At 34.6% G+C, this 17,465-nt stretch overlaps 1 protein-coding gene and 1 long non-coding RNA gene across 2 annotated transcripts in view; one reads left to right on the top strand and one right to left on the bottom strand.

Moving 5' to 3' along the window:
* Positions 1-17,465, bottom strand: part of LOC142541156 (uncharacterized) — an 89,471-nt gene that overhangs the window by 28,015 nt on the left and 43,991 nt on the right. The gene's annotated exons all lie outside the window — the stretch shown is intronic.
* Positions 4,779-7,788, top strand: LOC142541154 (trans-cinnamate 4-monooxygenase). The gene is made up of 4 exons (XM_075647783.1): positions 4,779-5,164; positions 5,341-5,817; positions 5,895-6,028; positions 7,040-7,788. The coding sequence occupies exons 1-4, from the start codon at positions 4,857-4,859 to the stop codon at positions 7,633-7,635; spliced, it is 1,515 nt and encodes a 504-aa protein (XP_075503898.1). The 5' UTR covers positions 4,779-4,856; the 3' UTR covers positions 7,636-7,788.

Below are 17,465 nucleotides of genomic sequence, written 5' to 3'. Positions count from 1 at the left end.
GATTTCTATAGCAACTTGGGTTAATCATTTTGGTAAATCGAGAACGAGTATGAAATTGTTGCTATAGATGGCCATTGTGCAGTCACGCAAGTACGAGCCCAGGCTCGAGGCATGACAGAATTGTATCAGAGCCGATCATTGGCAAAGAACACCGAGAAATAAGTGTTATGCGGCGCAAAGTGCTACGTGCATGGGAGCTCCACCCCTTGAACCTACGGGGAAAAATGCTACATGACGGGGGGCAACTTCTTGAACCCGTAAGAGCCACCTCTAGATTCTCGGTGCTTGTGGATCGAAGGGTCAGGCCGCGATTAGGACGTCGCGTTCTGAATGATGGGTGATTGTGATACCTAGTGTCCCACATGACAAAAATTAAAAATCTAAAATGAGTTTAAAATGAGCTACAATAGATTTCTATAGCAACTTGAATTAATCATTTTCGTAAAGCGAGGACGAATACGAAATAGTTGCTATAGGGGCCCATTGTGCAGTCACGCATATGTGAGCCCGGGCTCGGGGCGTGACAATGATGATGAAAGTTTTGCGGTAGAATGACTTACACATTCCAAAATAACAAGTTCTAACTTTGCAGCTCTTTCTGTTACAACGGTAGAAGACAAAACGAAATTATGACATATGATCATAGAACATATAAGTGAAGAGTAGTTATCCTGGATTTATATCCGTGAGACAGATTGATCCGGTTTATACCTGGAATGTATGGGTCGAGTCGAGTAAGAGATTTATCTTATTAAATTGATCCGTAAGACAGTCTCATAAGAATTTTTATAACAAGTGAAAGGTTTTGATCAAACTATGTGAACCAAGAGTCTTGACTGATGATCAGATAAGTAAGCTAGATTTTGTGAGCATCGTCTGATTGGGAAACAAACTCACTTAGAATTTAGCAAGGCTGATCGGATATCTGGAGTTATCTAGGACTGTAGGACAACTTATGGTGGAGCTACATATTTAATTATGTTTATTAATTACTTATCTATAGGGTATGACTTGATGAAACATCTAAACACTATTTTCCAGTTAATAATTCATTGTATTAAATTATTAAAAATCTCGTTTTAATTTTTGACCCATCATTTTTAATTATTTCTATAAATCTAATAATTTATTTATATATTCTGTTTGATTTACTGTGAATTGAATAAATTATTTAAAACTTAGTTGAAATTCAAATTGGTTTAAATGTATTAATAAATATATAAATGGATATTCGATGAAATAGAATAAATAAAAATATTCTAAATATTTTACTTTTAGGATAAAATCAAAGCACAATAAACATATATAACTTAATAATATTGAGACCATGAAATTTTGATATTTTAGAAATATACCAATTAATCGATAAATTAATTAATTATTCCAAATATTACTTTTTTTAATTTGAGAAATATAAATTTAATTACATAAAAACAATTATGTTTCACTACTATCTGTATCATATTTCTTGAGTTGTTATAAAAAAATATAAAATTTATTGTGTATTTGTATATATATATTTTTATAAAAAGAAGTAAGTATTGTTCATTGTTTTCAATGACTAAATAGCTTTGATTATATTGTCAAATCAAATAAATTTCACAATATAATATCTGTAATTTTATAAAATTAATAATTTATAGACAAAAACTTGTGTGAGACGGTATCACGAATCGTATTTTGTGAGACAGATCTCTTATATGAAAAAGTATTACTTTTTATTGTGAATATCGGTAAGGTTGACTCGTCTCACAGATAAAGATTCGTGAGACAGTCTCACAAGAGACATACTCTAATTTATCATACCGTCGTCACTATAAATTTATAAAAGATTCTGCTGGAAAGATATTTTATTAATTTATCGAAATTATGAATTAACCAAATTGATCCAAGTCTAGATCGAAAAAAAAAGTTATTTAAAAAAAATTATTAATCTATAAAATATTAATATATAGAGATTTTACCACGTATAGGTGGGAGGTTATTTTTATTTGACAAGATAATATCATTTAATGCAAAGTTTGAGTAATCCCACAGATTTGAGTAATCCATGATTAGAGGATTGGTTGTTGGGTTTAGGTAGGAGTGCCCATCCATTCGTAGTAGGTAAACAGTCTATTTCTTCTAACGTTGCATTTACATACATCATCAATGACATTTGACCTTGTATGATTGCAATTGTTTTTTTCTTCTATAAAAATTTATATACACTAATTTTTTTTTATAGAAAAACTAATTTTTACCTAAAAAATGAATTAAATGATAATCCAATTTGATTAATTTACAAATGGTCAAGTGCCCTTTATTTATAGTCCTTCCTTCCCATATATTTAGGTTTATTTTTTTGAGTAGTTCTATTGTGAGACGGTCTCACGAATCTTTATCTGTGAGAGGAGTCAATCATATCGATATTCACAATAAAAAATAATACTCTTAGCATAAAAAGTAATATTTTTTCATGGATGACTCAAATAAAAGATATGTCTCACAAAATACGACCCGTGAGATCGTCTCACATAAGTTTTTGCTTTTTTTTTTCGTCTATCCTATATATACTGTCCAATTTTCATATTTAATATTATTTTCTCTAATCTTTTATCAATCTAGCCTTATTTAATTTGATTTTGTTAGTTATTGATTTATTTACTAAAACATTCATAAAAAAGGAGTAAAATGAAGAATTTCTTTGTAAATTTTATTTTTTCAATTATTTTCTTAATTTCTATGAAATACATACAAGTCTAAACACATGAGACTGAGGGAATACAATTTTTTGGGTTTCGCATATCACTTTGAGTTTAAGAATCCGTTTGGTCGGAGAAAATCAATGGATTAAAATCATATTTTTTTAAAATAAAATTACAATTTTCTTCAAAATTATAATGTTTGGTTACAAAAACTATTTTAAAAACAGGGGCTTCGTAATTTCGTATGTCTAAAAAATTTGTCGACGTTAATCATGTGTAATGTTAATGAATTCAGAATATGACGTGTTGGAAAAAAACGAGTTTAAATACATTATAATAAAAATTAACGAGAAATAAAATTTGAAATTTGAAATTCTAAAAATTCAATGCCTTCAATTTAAGAGTCTCAACAGAGAGTAGAGTAATAAGAGTTCACTGCTTCACAGTTGTTGTTTTATCATAGTAAATAAGAGAATCCGTTTGATTGGAGAAACTCAGTTACGACGGAGCTCTAGGCGCTAGATTTCATACGACTTCTGACTTCTCAGGGAAACCCCACTCTTAAGAAATCATGCTCGGCGTTTTGCGAATTGTGTTGTTCACGTCATTACCTCTTTTGCTTGTTCGTCTCATTCCATTTTTGTTTGGGAGTGTGAAAATTTTTCTTTTTATTGATTTTTTGATAGACATTTCCTTTTTTCTTCATTTCTAATTCAACCTCTCAATTTGTTCATGTACCAATTTAATCCCTAAAGTTTTTTAAAGTTATCCTGGAATAGTCTTCAACGTTAATTCTGACAACACTTAAATCTCACGTATTTTATTCTATCCTAAAATAAAATCCTAGTAACTATTATTTTCATTTTATCCATTCGATTTCTTGTTGATTCCTCCATTCGATCTGTGGAGGAATTAGAGAAAATTTAATTATGAAATGAAAATAAGATTCTATGGGTTTTAGTTTGAGGGTGGAATAAAATACGTTAAATTCACGTGTTCGAACTGTTAATTGTTGATGGACGACTTAAAATTGAGGACTATTGGTAATTTTAAAAAATTAAGGGATTGAATCCGTACATGAGTAAATTCTGGAACTAAATCATGAATAGAGCCAAAATATGAGTATGTCTCTTGTGAGATGGTCTCACAAATCTTTATCTGTGAGACTGATCAACCCTATTAATATTCACAATAAAAAGTAATAATCTAAGCATAAAAATTAATATTTTTTCATGTATGACTCAAATAAGAGACACGTCTCACAAAATACGACTTGTGAGACCGTCTCACACAACTTTTTATTCAATATAAAGACCATTTATGTTTTATCATCCCCTCAATTAGGCAAAAATTTACGTGAAACGGTCTCACGGGTCGTATTCTGTGAGACTAATATCTTATTTGGGTTATCCATGAAAAAGTATTACTTTATGCTAAGAGTATTACTTTTTATTGTGAATATCGGTAGGTTGACCTGTCTCACAGATAAAATTCGTGAGACTATCTTACAAAAGACATACACCCTCAATTATATGTTTCTCAAGCTATATTTTGTTTCTTTGAAAAGATTCATGTAACTTTTTGATACACATTGCGACCAACATGATATATGAAAACAAAATTTAAATTATTTAAGATGTGTAAACGATGAATTTCATATATCTGAGAAAATTGACAAAAATACAAATAAATCCTTGGTTTATTTCACGAAGATAAATTCAATTTATAAAACAATATATTATTGATTCATCTATCAATTAGTATTTTTGAGAAATTTATATTTTTGATATTGTATATTTGTTATTTTATAGTTTTGATAAAGTTTTAGTCACGTGGAAAAATAATAATAAGTCGGATTTAAACCTGACCTCATATTTATAAAATAAAAATTAAAAATATGATAAAATTTTTGCCTCACCAAACCTTCAAACCTACCCCCACAACTTTCCGCCGTTCAACCCACCTATCTGTTGTAATGTTATCATCCACGGCGCCCGTTAACTTTGACGCCGTCAAACTCGCCAACCTCACTCCACCTAACTCACTCTTTGTTCTTCTTCGTCCTGTGTTGTATTTATAAATCCACAGCACTTAATCATGCATGTCAACTAAAAGAGTTTGTGTTTTCTTCTGAATTCCTCTTTTGTTTGAGCTTTTGGGCTTTCCAACATGGATCTCCTCTTCCTTGAGAAATCCCTCATCAGTGTTTTCTTGGCCATTGTTGTCGCCACAGTCATTTCCAAGCTGCGTGGAAAGAAGTTCCGGCTGCCTCCAGGCCCCATCCCAGTACCCGTATTTGGAAACTGGCTTCAAGTTGGAGATGACTTGAACCACAGAAATCTGTCCGATTATGCCAAGAAATTTGGCGACATATTCATGCTTCGAATGGGGCAGCGTAATCTTGTGGTTGTCTCCTCTCCTGAGTGGGCGAAGGAGGTTCTTCACACGCAGGGCGTTGAATTTGGGTCTCGCACCAGGTGTTTGGTCTTTTCTTAGGTGTTAGCTGTTTGTTTTTCGAATATTTATTATATTTTTGCAGGGGAGAATAAATTTTTTCTTTTTTGAAAACGACAGTTTGCACAAAAATTTACTGGTCATATATTGATTCAGTTAGATTCTGAAATCAATGTTCCTGTTTAATCTCCATGAGCAGGAACGTCGTGTTCGACATTTTTACTGGAAAAGGGCAGGACATGGTGTTCACAGTATATGGCGAGCACTGGCGCAAGATGCGGAGGATAATGACAGTACCCTTTTTCACAAACAAGGTTGTGCAACAGTACCGCCATGGCTGGGAAGCCGAAGCTGCGGCTGTAGTCGAAGACGTGAAGAAGAATCCCGAGTCAGCGACTAACGGGATCGTGTTGAGGAGGCGACTGCAATTGATGATGTACAACAATATGTTCAGGATTCTGTTCGATAGGAGGTTTGAGAGTGAGGATGATCCTCTGTTTATGAAGCTTAGAACATTGAACGGCGAGAGGAGTCGATTGGCGCAGAGCTTTGAGTATAATTACGGCGATTTCATACCAATTCTGAGGCCTTTCTTGAGAGGGTATCTTAAGATTTGCAAGGAAGTCAAGGACAGGCGGTTGCAGTTGTTCAAGGATTACTTCGTTGATGAGAGGAAGTAAGTTTCACATACAGAAACGTAACAGAAAACACGAGTGGAAAGGTATTAAATTTGTGAATTTTGCTTAACTGCAGGAAGCTAGCTACCACAAAGCCAACGAACAATGATGGCCTTAAATGCGCCATCGATCACATTCTTGAAGCTCAACAGAAAGGAGAAATCAACGAGGATAATGTCCTTTACATAGTCGAAAACATCAATGTTGCTGGTAAATTTCTCTGTCAATGCAAATTTTATTTACCTTAACTAAACAACTCTTTCTAGTTAACGATTCGTGTCACTAAGGTCTATGCCACTGATACAATTGCTACAGGACTACAACTTCTTATTATTCTATCTTTGTTTTTGTACAACGATCATCTCCTTATACAAGGTGAGGTATATTAGGCTAAATATGCTGCGGAACATTTTCTCCAAAAAATTTCAAATAAATGGCATCCAAGAAATATCCGGATTTCATATTTGATAAATTTTCTATTTTTTGGGAGGAGCCCACTTCATGTTATAGAGTGTAATAACTGTCTGGTTGGTGGGTGGTGGTGGTGGTGGTAGCTGGGGTATGAAGGTTATAGAGTTTTTTTTGCTTGTTAATATCATATTCGCTCATAACAAACCTAACTGGATTCCGGTAGTACCCTCATACTACATCTAATAGTACAATTTTTATTTTGGCTATTTGGATTCTTGAGGTGAGGACCTCACATGGCCAGATTAATTTTTGACTATTTGAGTTTATCATAAGGTATTATCTTTATGTTAAAATAAACTTAGATATAGCTGATATCTAGTCGAAACGGTGTATGTTTCGTGTTAGATTGACTCGATGCGGTTGCGTATCTTGTATGAGTTTTATTGGGTCGGGGGATTAATGCAGTAATTATTGGTCATGCATGTTTTGCTGGTTTGATGTATGCCAGTCACCTACTTTCCTTCTTGGTTGCGTACGCTTAAACGAGCTTTCTTTGATGGGTATGAATTAATTTCATCCTCGGACCGATATCTCTATTCCACGTGACGTCACAAAGTGTAAACTTCTATACCTGATCCCTGTTTTTTCTTGGTTTTTTTTTTTAAAAAAATTGTATAGTAATAATATAATTAAAATGGAAATATTTTAATAAACCCAGAACGTATTTAAAAATCGTTCTTAAGTTTTCGTCTGAATTGTCATTATTTTGTTTTTTCGATTCCACGATTAACTTGGTTAAATTTTGGCCAGCAATTGAAACAACACTTTGGTCAATAGAATGGGGCATTGCCGAACTAGTCAATCACCCTGAAATCCAGAAAAAACTCCGTGACGAGCTCGACAGCGTGCTCGGACCAGGTGTACCAATTACAGAACCAGATACCAACAAGCTCCCGTACCTCCAAGCCGTGGTCAAAGAAACGCTACGTCTCCGAATGGCCATTCCTCTTTTAGTGCCACACATGAACCTCCACGATGCCAAGCTTAATGGTTATGATATCCCTGCCGAAAGCAAGATTTTGGTTAACGCGTGGTGGCTAGCTAACGACCCCTCCAACTGGAAGAAACCGGAAGAGTTCAGGCCGGAAAGATTTTTGGAGGAGGAGTCGAAAGTTGAAGCAAATGGGAATGATTTTCGTTATCTTCCATTCGGGGTTGGAAGGAGGAGTTGCCCTGGGATTATTCTTGCTATGCCTATTCTTGGTATCATTTTGGGACGACTGGTGCAGAATTTCGAGATGTTGCCTCCACCGGGGCAGTCGAAGCTCGACACCAGCGAGAAAGGTGGACAGTTCAGTCTTCACATATTGAAGCACTCCACCATTGTGCTGAAGCCAAGATCCTAATGAAATCCAAATTGTAAAGGGATTCGAATGCGTTTTCGTTTTATTTGTGTTGATCAGAGTGATATTTGGGCTTTCCAAGAAACACCAATCTTTTTATGTTTCTGATGAATTATATTAAATTTAATATATATTATATGTACAAATTTCAAAATATTGTTGTTGTATCTCATACAATCTTCAGCAGATGATCTTGACTCTTGGGCTGGTGAGAGGGCCAAATAGATAGAGTGGACAATAAAAGGCATAATTCGAAAAATAATAAATAAAAATATAAGTGTTGTGAAAAAGTAAAAATTTATGGTAAAAAGTAAAAATCTCAAACTCTCAAAATTTACCAAACTACACACTTTATAATATTTTTCTCTCTACTCAATTGTGATTTTCTTCACAAATGAGAGATCTATTTATAGGAAATCTTTACAAATAATTCAAAAATAAAATACATCATTACCTACATCATCACACACTAATTTTCAATATTTACAACTCTTATTTTCAACATTCAAATATTCAACATTCAAATATTCAATACTCACATTTTAAATATATTTTTCAACACTCCCCCTTGTGATGATGATCATAATGATTGTCTTCATTACGTGTTTTTATACTGCCTCGTTAAAAACCTTACTAGGAAAAACCCATTGGGATAAAAACCATAGTAAGGGAAAAAGAGTGCAGTCACGTAAACTCCCCCTCATGTTGACACGAACAATTCTTCACAAATTTCGTAGATTGCGCATCTCAATATTATATATATGCTTTCTGAATATTGACGTAGGAAGCGCCTTTGTGAAGAGATCTGATGAATTTTCACTTGATTGAATGTGACGAACATCAATACATCTATTCTTCTCAAGCTCCTTGGTGAATGCGAAGAACTTAGGAGGAATATGTTTAGTTCTGTCGCTTTTTATGTATCCTTCTTTCATTTGAGCAACACATGCAGCATTATCTTCATATAGTATCACAGGCTTCTCATCAGATGATAATCCGCATGAAATTTGGATATGTTGGGTCATTGATTTTAACCACACACATTCACGACTTGCTTCATGTAGTGCAATAATCTCGGCATGATTTGATGAAGTTGTTACGAGCGTTTGTTTCTGAGAACGCCAAGATATTGCAGTGCCTCCACGAGTAAATACATATCCAGTTTGGGAACGTGCCTTGTGTGGATCAGATAAGTATCCAGCATCAGCATAACCAATTATACTTGGATTAGCATCTTTTGAATACAAAAGTCCCAAGTCTGTCGTTCCTCGTAGATAACGGAATATATGTTAAATTCCGTTCCAGTGTCTCTTTGTTGGATATGTGCTAAATCTTGCCAACAGATTCACGGCAAAAGATATATCAGGCCTTGTACAATTTGTAAGGTACATAAGGGCACCGATGGCACTTAGATATGGTACTTCTGGACCAAGAATATCTTCATCATCTTCACATGGACGGAATGGATCCTTTTCTATGTTTAATGATCTAATAACCATTGGAGTACTTAAAGGATTTGCTTTATCCATATTAAAACGTTTAAGGATCTTTTCTGTATAATTTGTCTGGTGAACAAACATTCCACATTCTTTTTGTTCAATTTGTAAACCCAGACAATACTTGGTTTTTCCAAGATCCTTCATTTCAAATTCTTCCTTCAAGTATGACACAACTTCTTGAATTTCTTTATTCGTTCCAATGATGTTTAAATCATCAACATATACAGCAATAATTACGCATCCGGATGTTGTTTTCTTAATGAAAACACAAGGGCATATTGAATTATTTACATATCCCTTTTTCATCAAGTGATCACTTAGTCGATTATACCACATTCGACCTGATTGCTTTAACCCATATAATGATCTTTGTAATTTCACAGAATAACATTCCCTGGGTTTTGAACTTTGTGCTTCAGGCATCTTAAATCCTTCAGGGATTTTCATATATATTACTATCAAGTGATCCATATAAGTAAGCTGTAACAACATCCATAAGACGCATTTCTAAATTTTCAGATACCGCCAAGCTAATCAAATACCGAAACGTAATTGCATCCATCACAGGAGAATACGTTTCTTCATAATCAATTCCAGGCCTTTGAGAAAAACCTTGTGCAACAAGTCGAGCTTTATATCTTACTATTTCATTTTTCTCATTTCGCTTTCGAATAAAAACCCATTTGTATCCAACAGGTTTTACACCTTCAGGTGTAAGGACTATAGGTCCAAAAACATTACGTTTATTTAGCGAATTTAATTCAACCTGGATGGCATCTTTCCATTTTATCCAATCCTGCCGATTTTTACATTCACCAAAAGATTTTGGTTCATGATCTTCGTTATCATTTATGATGTCGATTGCCACATTATAAGAAAATATATCATCAATTTCATCTATATCTTTTCGGTTCCATATTTTTCCAGTATTAATATAATTGATAGAGATTTCATGATTCTCGTCAGTTTGTGGTTCTGACAGAACATTTTCATCATCATGTGTTTCTTCAGGAACACCATTCTCTATTTTGTGATCATCATGTGTTTCTTCAGAAACGTCATTCTTTATTTTGTGATCATCGTGTTTCTCTATGAATTTTCTTTTTCGAGGATTTTTATCCTTGGAACCGACTGGCCTTCCACGCTTCAGGCGTTTAATGACATCATGAGTATCTTCCATTTGTTTCTTTGGAATTTCAATTCGAGCAGGGGCATTTGCAGCATGTATATATGATTTAGTTACCCCTTTTGTGTCTGCAAATGCATCTGGTATTTGATTTGCTATTCTTTGCAAGTGTACAATTTGTTGTACATCTTTTTCACATTGTTTTGTTCTTGGATCCAGATGTAACAATGATGATACATACCATGTAATTTCTTTTTCGGTATGTTTCTGTTCTCCCCCTAACATTGGGAAGATTTCCTCATTAAAATGACAATCAGCAAAACGTGCTGTGAACACGTCGCCTGTCTGAGGTTCAATATATCGAATGATTGATGGACTATCATAACCGATATAAATTCCAACCTTTCTTTGAGGTCCCATTTTCTTTCGTTGCGGTGGTGCAATAGGCACATACACCATACATCCAAAAATTCTCAGATGAGAAATGTCTGGTTCTTTACCAAATGCAAGCTGCAATGGGGAGTATTTATGATATGCACTTGGTCTGATGCGAATTAATGAAGCAGCGTGTAAAATTGCATGTCCCCATATAGAAATAGGGAGCTTTGTTTTCATTATCATTGGTCTAGCAATCATTTGCAGACGTTTAATCAATGATTCAGCCAATCCATTCTGTGTATGTACATGAGCAACAGGATGCTCAACAATGATTCCCATAGACATACAATAATCATTGAAAGTTTGGGAAGTAAATTCACCAGCATTATCAAGTCTAATTTTCTTGATTGTATAATCGGGAAATTGATTCCTCAATTTTATTATTTGAGCAAGTAATCTTGCAAATGCAACATTTCGAGTTGATAATAAACATACATGTGACCATCTGCTGGAGGCATCAATCAATACCATAAAGTATCTGAATGGTCCACATGGTGGATGGATTGGTCCACAAATATCACCCTGAATACGTTCAAGAAACATTGGTGATTCAGTTTGGATTTTGACTGGTGATGGTCTTATAATAAGTTTTCCAAGAGAACATGCTTTACATTGAAACTTATTATTCTGATAGATCTTCTGGTCTTTCAGTGGATGACCATGTGTATTTTCTATAATTCTTCGCATCATTGTTGAACCAGGATGTCCCAATCGATCATGCCAATTGGTTAATATCGAAGAATTATCAACTACCATGTTTGATTCAATGGGACTTATATGTGTATAATGCAATCCAGTAGGGAGCATTGGTAGTTTTTCAATCACATATTTCTTTCCTGATTTATATGTGATAAGACACATATATTTCTCATTCCCTTCATTCATTGTTTGAGTATCATACCCATGGGAATATATATCATTAAAACTCAACAAATTTCTTTTCGATTGTGGTGAATATAAAGCATCATTGATCAAAAATTTTGTACCATTAGGTAACAAAAATTGTGCTTTACCACATCCTTTAATCAAGTCTACAGGACCTGATATTGTATTCACCGTTGTTTTTGTTGGTTTTAGTTCCAAGAAATATCTTTTATCTCGGAGGATAGTGTGCGTTGTACCACTATCGGGTATGCAAACTTCAGCTTTGCTCATAGCATTTTCCATATTTGAACTTCAAAAAAATATGCAATGAAATAAATTACTTGCAATATATATTTAAATATAACACAAATCATAATTATACAATAAAACATTATTCTATGAATACATGAAAAATAGATTATTGTACATTTATATTCTACCATTATATTGTTCATTTTCAGAGAAATCGTTGAGAAAATCTGCAGCATCAATATTGTTCATTTCTATCCCACCAACATATTGATCATTTCCAGAGAAATCATTCATAAAATCACCAGCATCAAAATGAGTTGCATCACTCAAACGGTCACTGCGTTCAGTGAAGTTGGTCTCCTTTTCTTTCCCCTTTAATGATTCTTTATAAAGTTTACAAAGGTGCTCAGGGGCTCGACAAACTTTGGACCAATGTCCTGGAGTACCACATCTGTAACAAGAACTTTCATATCTTTTTGAGTGCTTCTCATTAACACTTGTATTCTCATGATGCCTTTTCTGTGGATGGTTTGGGACGTTCTTTTGAGATGAGTTATAAAAATAACTATCTCGATTATTTTCAAAACCACGGCCTTGACCACGACCACGGCCAATTCCACGTCCACGTCCACGTCCACGTCCACGACCTCGACCTCGACCTCGACCAAAACCTTGTCTTTGAATTTGATTTTGGTTTCCAGGTTTAAATTCATTTTTACTTACAGCATTTACTTCTGGAAATGCTGTTGATCCAGTGGGTCGGGACTGATGATTTCTCATTAATAGCTCGTTGTTTTTTTCCGCCATAAGAAGACAGGCGATGAGTTCAGAATATCTCGCGAATCCACGTACTCTATATTGTTGCTGTAGAGTAATATTTGATGCATGAAACGTGGAAAATGTTTTTTCAAGCATCTCAGATTCTGTGACCTCATGTCCACAAAATTTTAATTGCGAGATTATTCTATACATCGCCGAATTGTAATCACTGACTTTTTTAAAGTCTTGGAATCTCAATGTATTCCATTCATCCCGGGCGGTCGGAAGTATAACTTCTCTTATATGTTCGAATCTTTCTTTTAATCCCTTCCACAAAGCCATGAGATTTTTTTCAGTCAGATATTCACATTTCAATCCATCGTCGAGATGTCGACGCAAAAATATCATGGCTCTTGCCTTTTCTTGTGACGTGCATATGCCATTTTCTTTAATGGTCTCGCTTAGACCCAATGACTCAAGATGCATTTCTACATCTAGAGTCCATGGCATATAATTCTTTCCCGTGATGTCGAGCGCAACAAATTCGAGCTTTGTTAAATTTGACATGGTGGTACTAAAAAAAATTACGATGCATTTTATTAGTTAATAATTATTGCAATACAAAGTAACGGATAAACAACAAGTACAAGTATTTGTAAAAATAAAGAAAACACACGAGGAGGATATTCTCCGATAAATAAAAGACTCGTGAGTATGATAACCAAAATAATTAAAAATAACCTTGAGAAAGCCATCTTCTTTTTTCTTCGAAAAATTTGATGATGAATAATTTTTAGAGAAGAAGAGAAAGTTGGAGTGATGGAATGTGTTTGTGAGATCATATTTATAGGGCAAAAAAATAGCCGTTGTTTACCATTTATGACCGTTGGGGTACAAAAAAAAAAAATAAAGGTATGTATTTGTATAATTTTATGATAATAATATGATATATATAATATTAGACATGTTTAAATAATTATGTATATCATATCATAATATTATAATGAGTGTCATAATTTATTTTGTTTAAAAACCTTATAGGCTTTTATACTTGTCGTATCCCTTACCGGGAGTGTGGGATGTCGTCTTAACATCCTCCCAGGATTTATAACAAGTTTATGAAAAATTTATTTTTATTATTTCTAATAATAACATTATATTGTATATTAAATAAATACACAATAAATAAATAACAGTAAAATAAATATAATTATTTTTGTTACCTTTTTCTTCTGTTTGGAGCTTGGAAAAGTATGTAGGACTTTTAGAGCTTCGTGCTGATAACGTGTTGTGAAAAAGTAAAAATTTATGGTAAAAAGTAAAAATCTCAAACTCTCAAAATTTACCAAACTACACACTTTATAATATTTTTCTCTCTATTCAATTGTGATTTTCTTCACAAATGAGAGATCTATTTATAGGAAATCTTTACAAATAATCCAAAAATAAAATACATCATTACCTACATCATCACACACTAATTTTCAATATTTACAACTCTTATTTTCAACATTCAAATATTCAACATTCAAATATTCAATACTCACATTTTAAATATATTTTTCAACAATAAGTACTTTTTTTGGAAGTAAATATAAGTACTCTTTTGAGTTGATTTGTTCTGTGGAAATCCCAAATTTTATAATTCAATGAGAGAAAAAGAATCACACCTTTTATCACCACCCGCAAGATGATGTTAAGTGAATAGGGCCTAGAAAAGCAAATTCGAGGTGCTATTTTCAACTGCAACAACACTTTTCACTCATAGTTTCAACGTAAAATTGGATTTGAAATCTGTTTTGTTAAAAGTTGTGCATTTCTTGCGTAACGCAACGTACTTTTTACTACTAAAATTTGCGGAAAAAGTAAAAATTTTCTGGAATATGAAAATAAAAGCAATACGGTCGTCACTAAATCGTCCTTTCAGCAATAAAAATTTGCTGACAAAATGCTTGTTTCAAACATCGTAACCCACATCAAATCAGAGTATTTTAAACTGCATAAAAATTTTAGAAATAACGTGGGCGGTTCTCGGGTTTAGCCTCCCGCTCAGTCCAAGCCTGCTCCTTGGTCCCCACCTCCTGTCTCCTCATAAACATCCTCACATGCATCGATCAAGTCTAGTGAGTCTAAAGACTCTAACACGTATAAACTGGAAATAACGAGTATTACGTAATAAAACCACATGCAACTTTAAAATAGGACATACATACTTGAAACTTGAACTTGCACTAAACTGAACATACGTACATTACATAGACGTGCCATAACGTGAAAACTTTTCATAAATATGCTTGCATACTGGTACATACTTGACCATACATGAACTTCATAATTTTGCGTAGAGAATGTTTCAAAGCAAGTGACCCATATCTTAATCGCCTGATCAGACTAAACCACAATACTGGGATGACAGGGACGTATCCACTGCCACATACATGAGATCCCCGTTCATAATTTAACGGGCTGATTGGTCCACGCTCATGATTTAACGCTTTCCAATCACGATCTAAACCCGTTCATGATTTAACGGGGTGGAGAGGTCCTCGGCCATGTTCACCGACTTCCAAACCCATTCATAAATTGGTCACAAGATATTTAGCATATCTCAAAAATTTAAAAATATTTTCTTGCACGTCGAACATACTTACTTGGCGTTGAGGGTTTCGGTGGACTTCGATCGGGGCCGTTGCTGCACATACTAATCATGAATTTACATGCTTAACTTGCATTGCTTAGACGTAGGTACACATGCTTACCACCAAACTCCATCAACACTTAAGGCGTTCTAAGACACTCGAGAATTGACCTCATTTAAATCAATGTACTAAACCATCACAAGAAATCCCAAAACAAACGATTAAGTTTTCCCCAATATATGAGGTACACGGACCCCGGGACTGGGTCCGTGTATGTGCGCAAAGAAGGTACCAAAAAAAGGAAAGGACACGGACCCCGTGCCCTGGTCCGTGTGGGGGTTCGTGTACTCTCGCAAAAAGGATAGTCAAGAAGAAACAAAGACACGGACCCCGTGCCAGGGTCTGTGTTCGGGTCCGTGTACTCTCGTTGGACGCGAACTCACGAAAATCCTGTACATGTCCTGCTTACATTCTAGACTTGTTCGTACGGACCATGAACCGACACCTCGAGACACATCCTAACATGCCATAACATCAAACCAACTTCATACAAGCACCCAAAGCACTGACGTCCACCTTACGACACATACAATTCAAAAACGTGGCAATTGACACCAAATCGGTTCCTACGACTTCTAGTGTATTCGAGTGCCTATCAACACCGAAGGACATGTCAAATAACAACCCAACATCATACTGATCATATCTAGACGCAGCAATGATCACCCGTCGATTCCCAACGAAGCCTGCAACAATAAAATCTAAAAAACGCACCAATACATAATTTTCTGAAAAACGCAGTTTGAGCAGTCCCACGAAAAACGTCATAATTCACTCAATTTTTATCCAAATATTTCGAATTTACTGTCAAATCAAAGGTATTGAAAAGTTCTACAATTTTTGTGTTGAAAGTTTTCTCTGAATCACGATCGAAAAGTCACAGTATTTAAAAAGACAGTAAAAACGAGTTTTCAGATCTAGAAACTATTTCAAAACTGATCCAACCCAATTTCCGCTCAAACGACGAACTTCACACATAAAATTTTACGCATAAAAATAACACGACACATAATATGACGAGATCGATACATAAATAACAGAATATACGTGCCTTTTGATGATAAACTTTACCGAAACGGCGATACCGAAGCGGAGAAAGAAGCGAGGTTGATCCGGGACGAGCGTGTCACTAAATTCTTTGAAGAAAACTCGACTAAATCTCGCAGGATTTCCAGAAGAAGGGGCGCCTGCTATTCTTCTCTTAGAACCCTAGTTTTGTTCTCTCAAACATAATAAAACTGATTTGCAAATATGTGTGTGTGTGTTTGAGGCGTGTGAAAATGTTTGTGTGTGTGTGTGTGTGTGTAGCGTGAGTTTTGAAATAATTAGGGACTAAAATTTGCTCATTTAGAAATTATCAATTTAATTAAAAACACTAATACACCTCTAACTATAACCAATTCCTTAATTAAAATTAAACACACACTCATTTATAAAATTCTCTAATATGCAAGATAAAATAAGCATTGTTAACTTAAAAGTTTTAAAACTCTAAATCCCTAAATTAATAATTTAGGCTTTAAAATATTAAAACTTAATAAATTATCTAAAACGCCCCATTCTTGACTAAAAATTAAAATACCCCATTTTTAAAGTACCCAAAAATCGTCACCGGTCTTTTCCTCGATCCCGCCTCGAGTAATCGCCTGAAACATGAAACTCGAAAACATTTTAACGTGCATCTCATAAACATAATTAATTTAAAATAATGTATTTAAATAAATCATGCATGGCTAAAACTCAATTTAAACTTAAATAAATGCTTTAATAATTAAATAAATGCATGGGTTATACGTGTATTGAATTTGGGCACTACAGTTCCTCCTCCACTTATAAAAATTTCGTCCTCGAAATTAAATCTTACCGAACAACTCCGGGTAGCGAATTCTCATGTCTGCTTCGGCTTCCCAAGTGGCCTCCTCCACTGATTGATTTAGCCACTGGACTTTGACCAACTTGGTCACTTTGTTTCGAAGTCTCCGCTCCTATCTGTCTAGGATTTGGAAAGGTCTTTCCTCATAAGACAGGTCTGGAGCCAACTGCAACGGCATAGCTCAACACGTGCGAAGGATTAGCTAGGTATTTCCTCAGCATCGAGACGTGGAACACATTGTGTACCCCGGCCAGACTCGGCGGAAGGGCAACACGATAAGCTAGTGTCCCAACTCTGTCAAGGATCTCGAACGGCCCAATAAA

Source organism: Primulina tabacum, chromosome 3 (assembly GCF_025594145.1).
Source record: "Primulina tabacum isolate GXHZ01 chromosome 3, ASM2559414v2, whole genome shotgun sequence".
NCBI lineage: Eukaryota > Viridiplantae > Streptophyta > Magnoliopsida > Lamiales > Gesneriaceae > Primulina > Primulina tabacum.
This window is presented reverse-complemented; position numbering and strand designations above follow the sequence as displayed.

Coding starts and splice junctions, on each gene's coding strand:
- LOC142541154 (XM_075647783.1), top strand. CDS start 4,857: ATGGATCTCCTCTTCCTTGAGAAATCCCTCATCAGTGTTTTCTTGGCC. Junction 5,818..5,894: donor TACTTCGTTGATGAGAGGAA/GTAAGTTTCACA, acceptor GCTTAACTGCAG/GAAGCTAGCTACCACAAAGC. Junction 6,029..7,039: donor CGAAAACATCAATGTTGCTG/GTAAATTTCTCT, acceptor AATTTTGGCCAG/CAATTGAAACAACACTTTGG.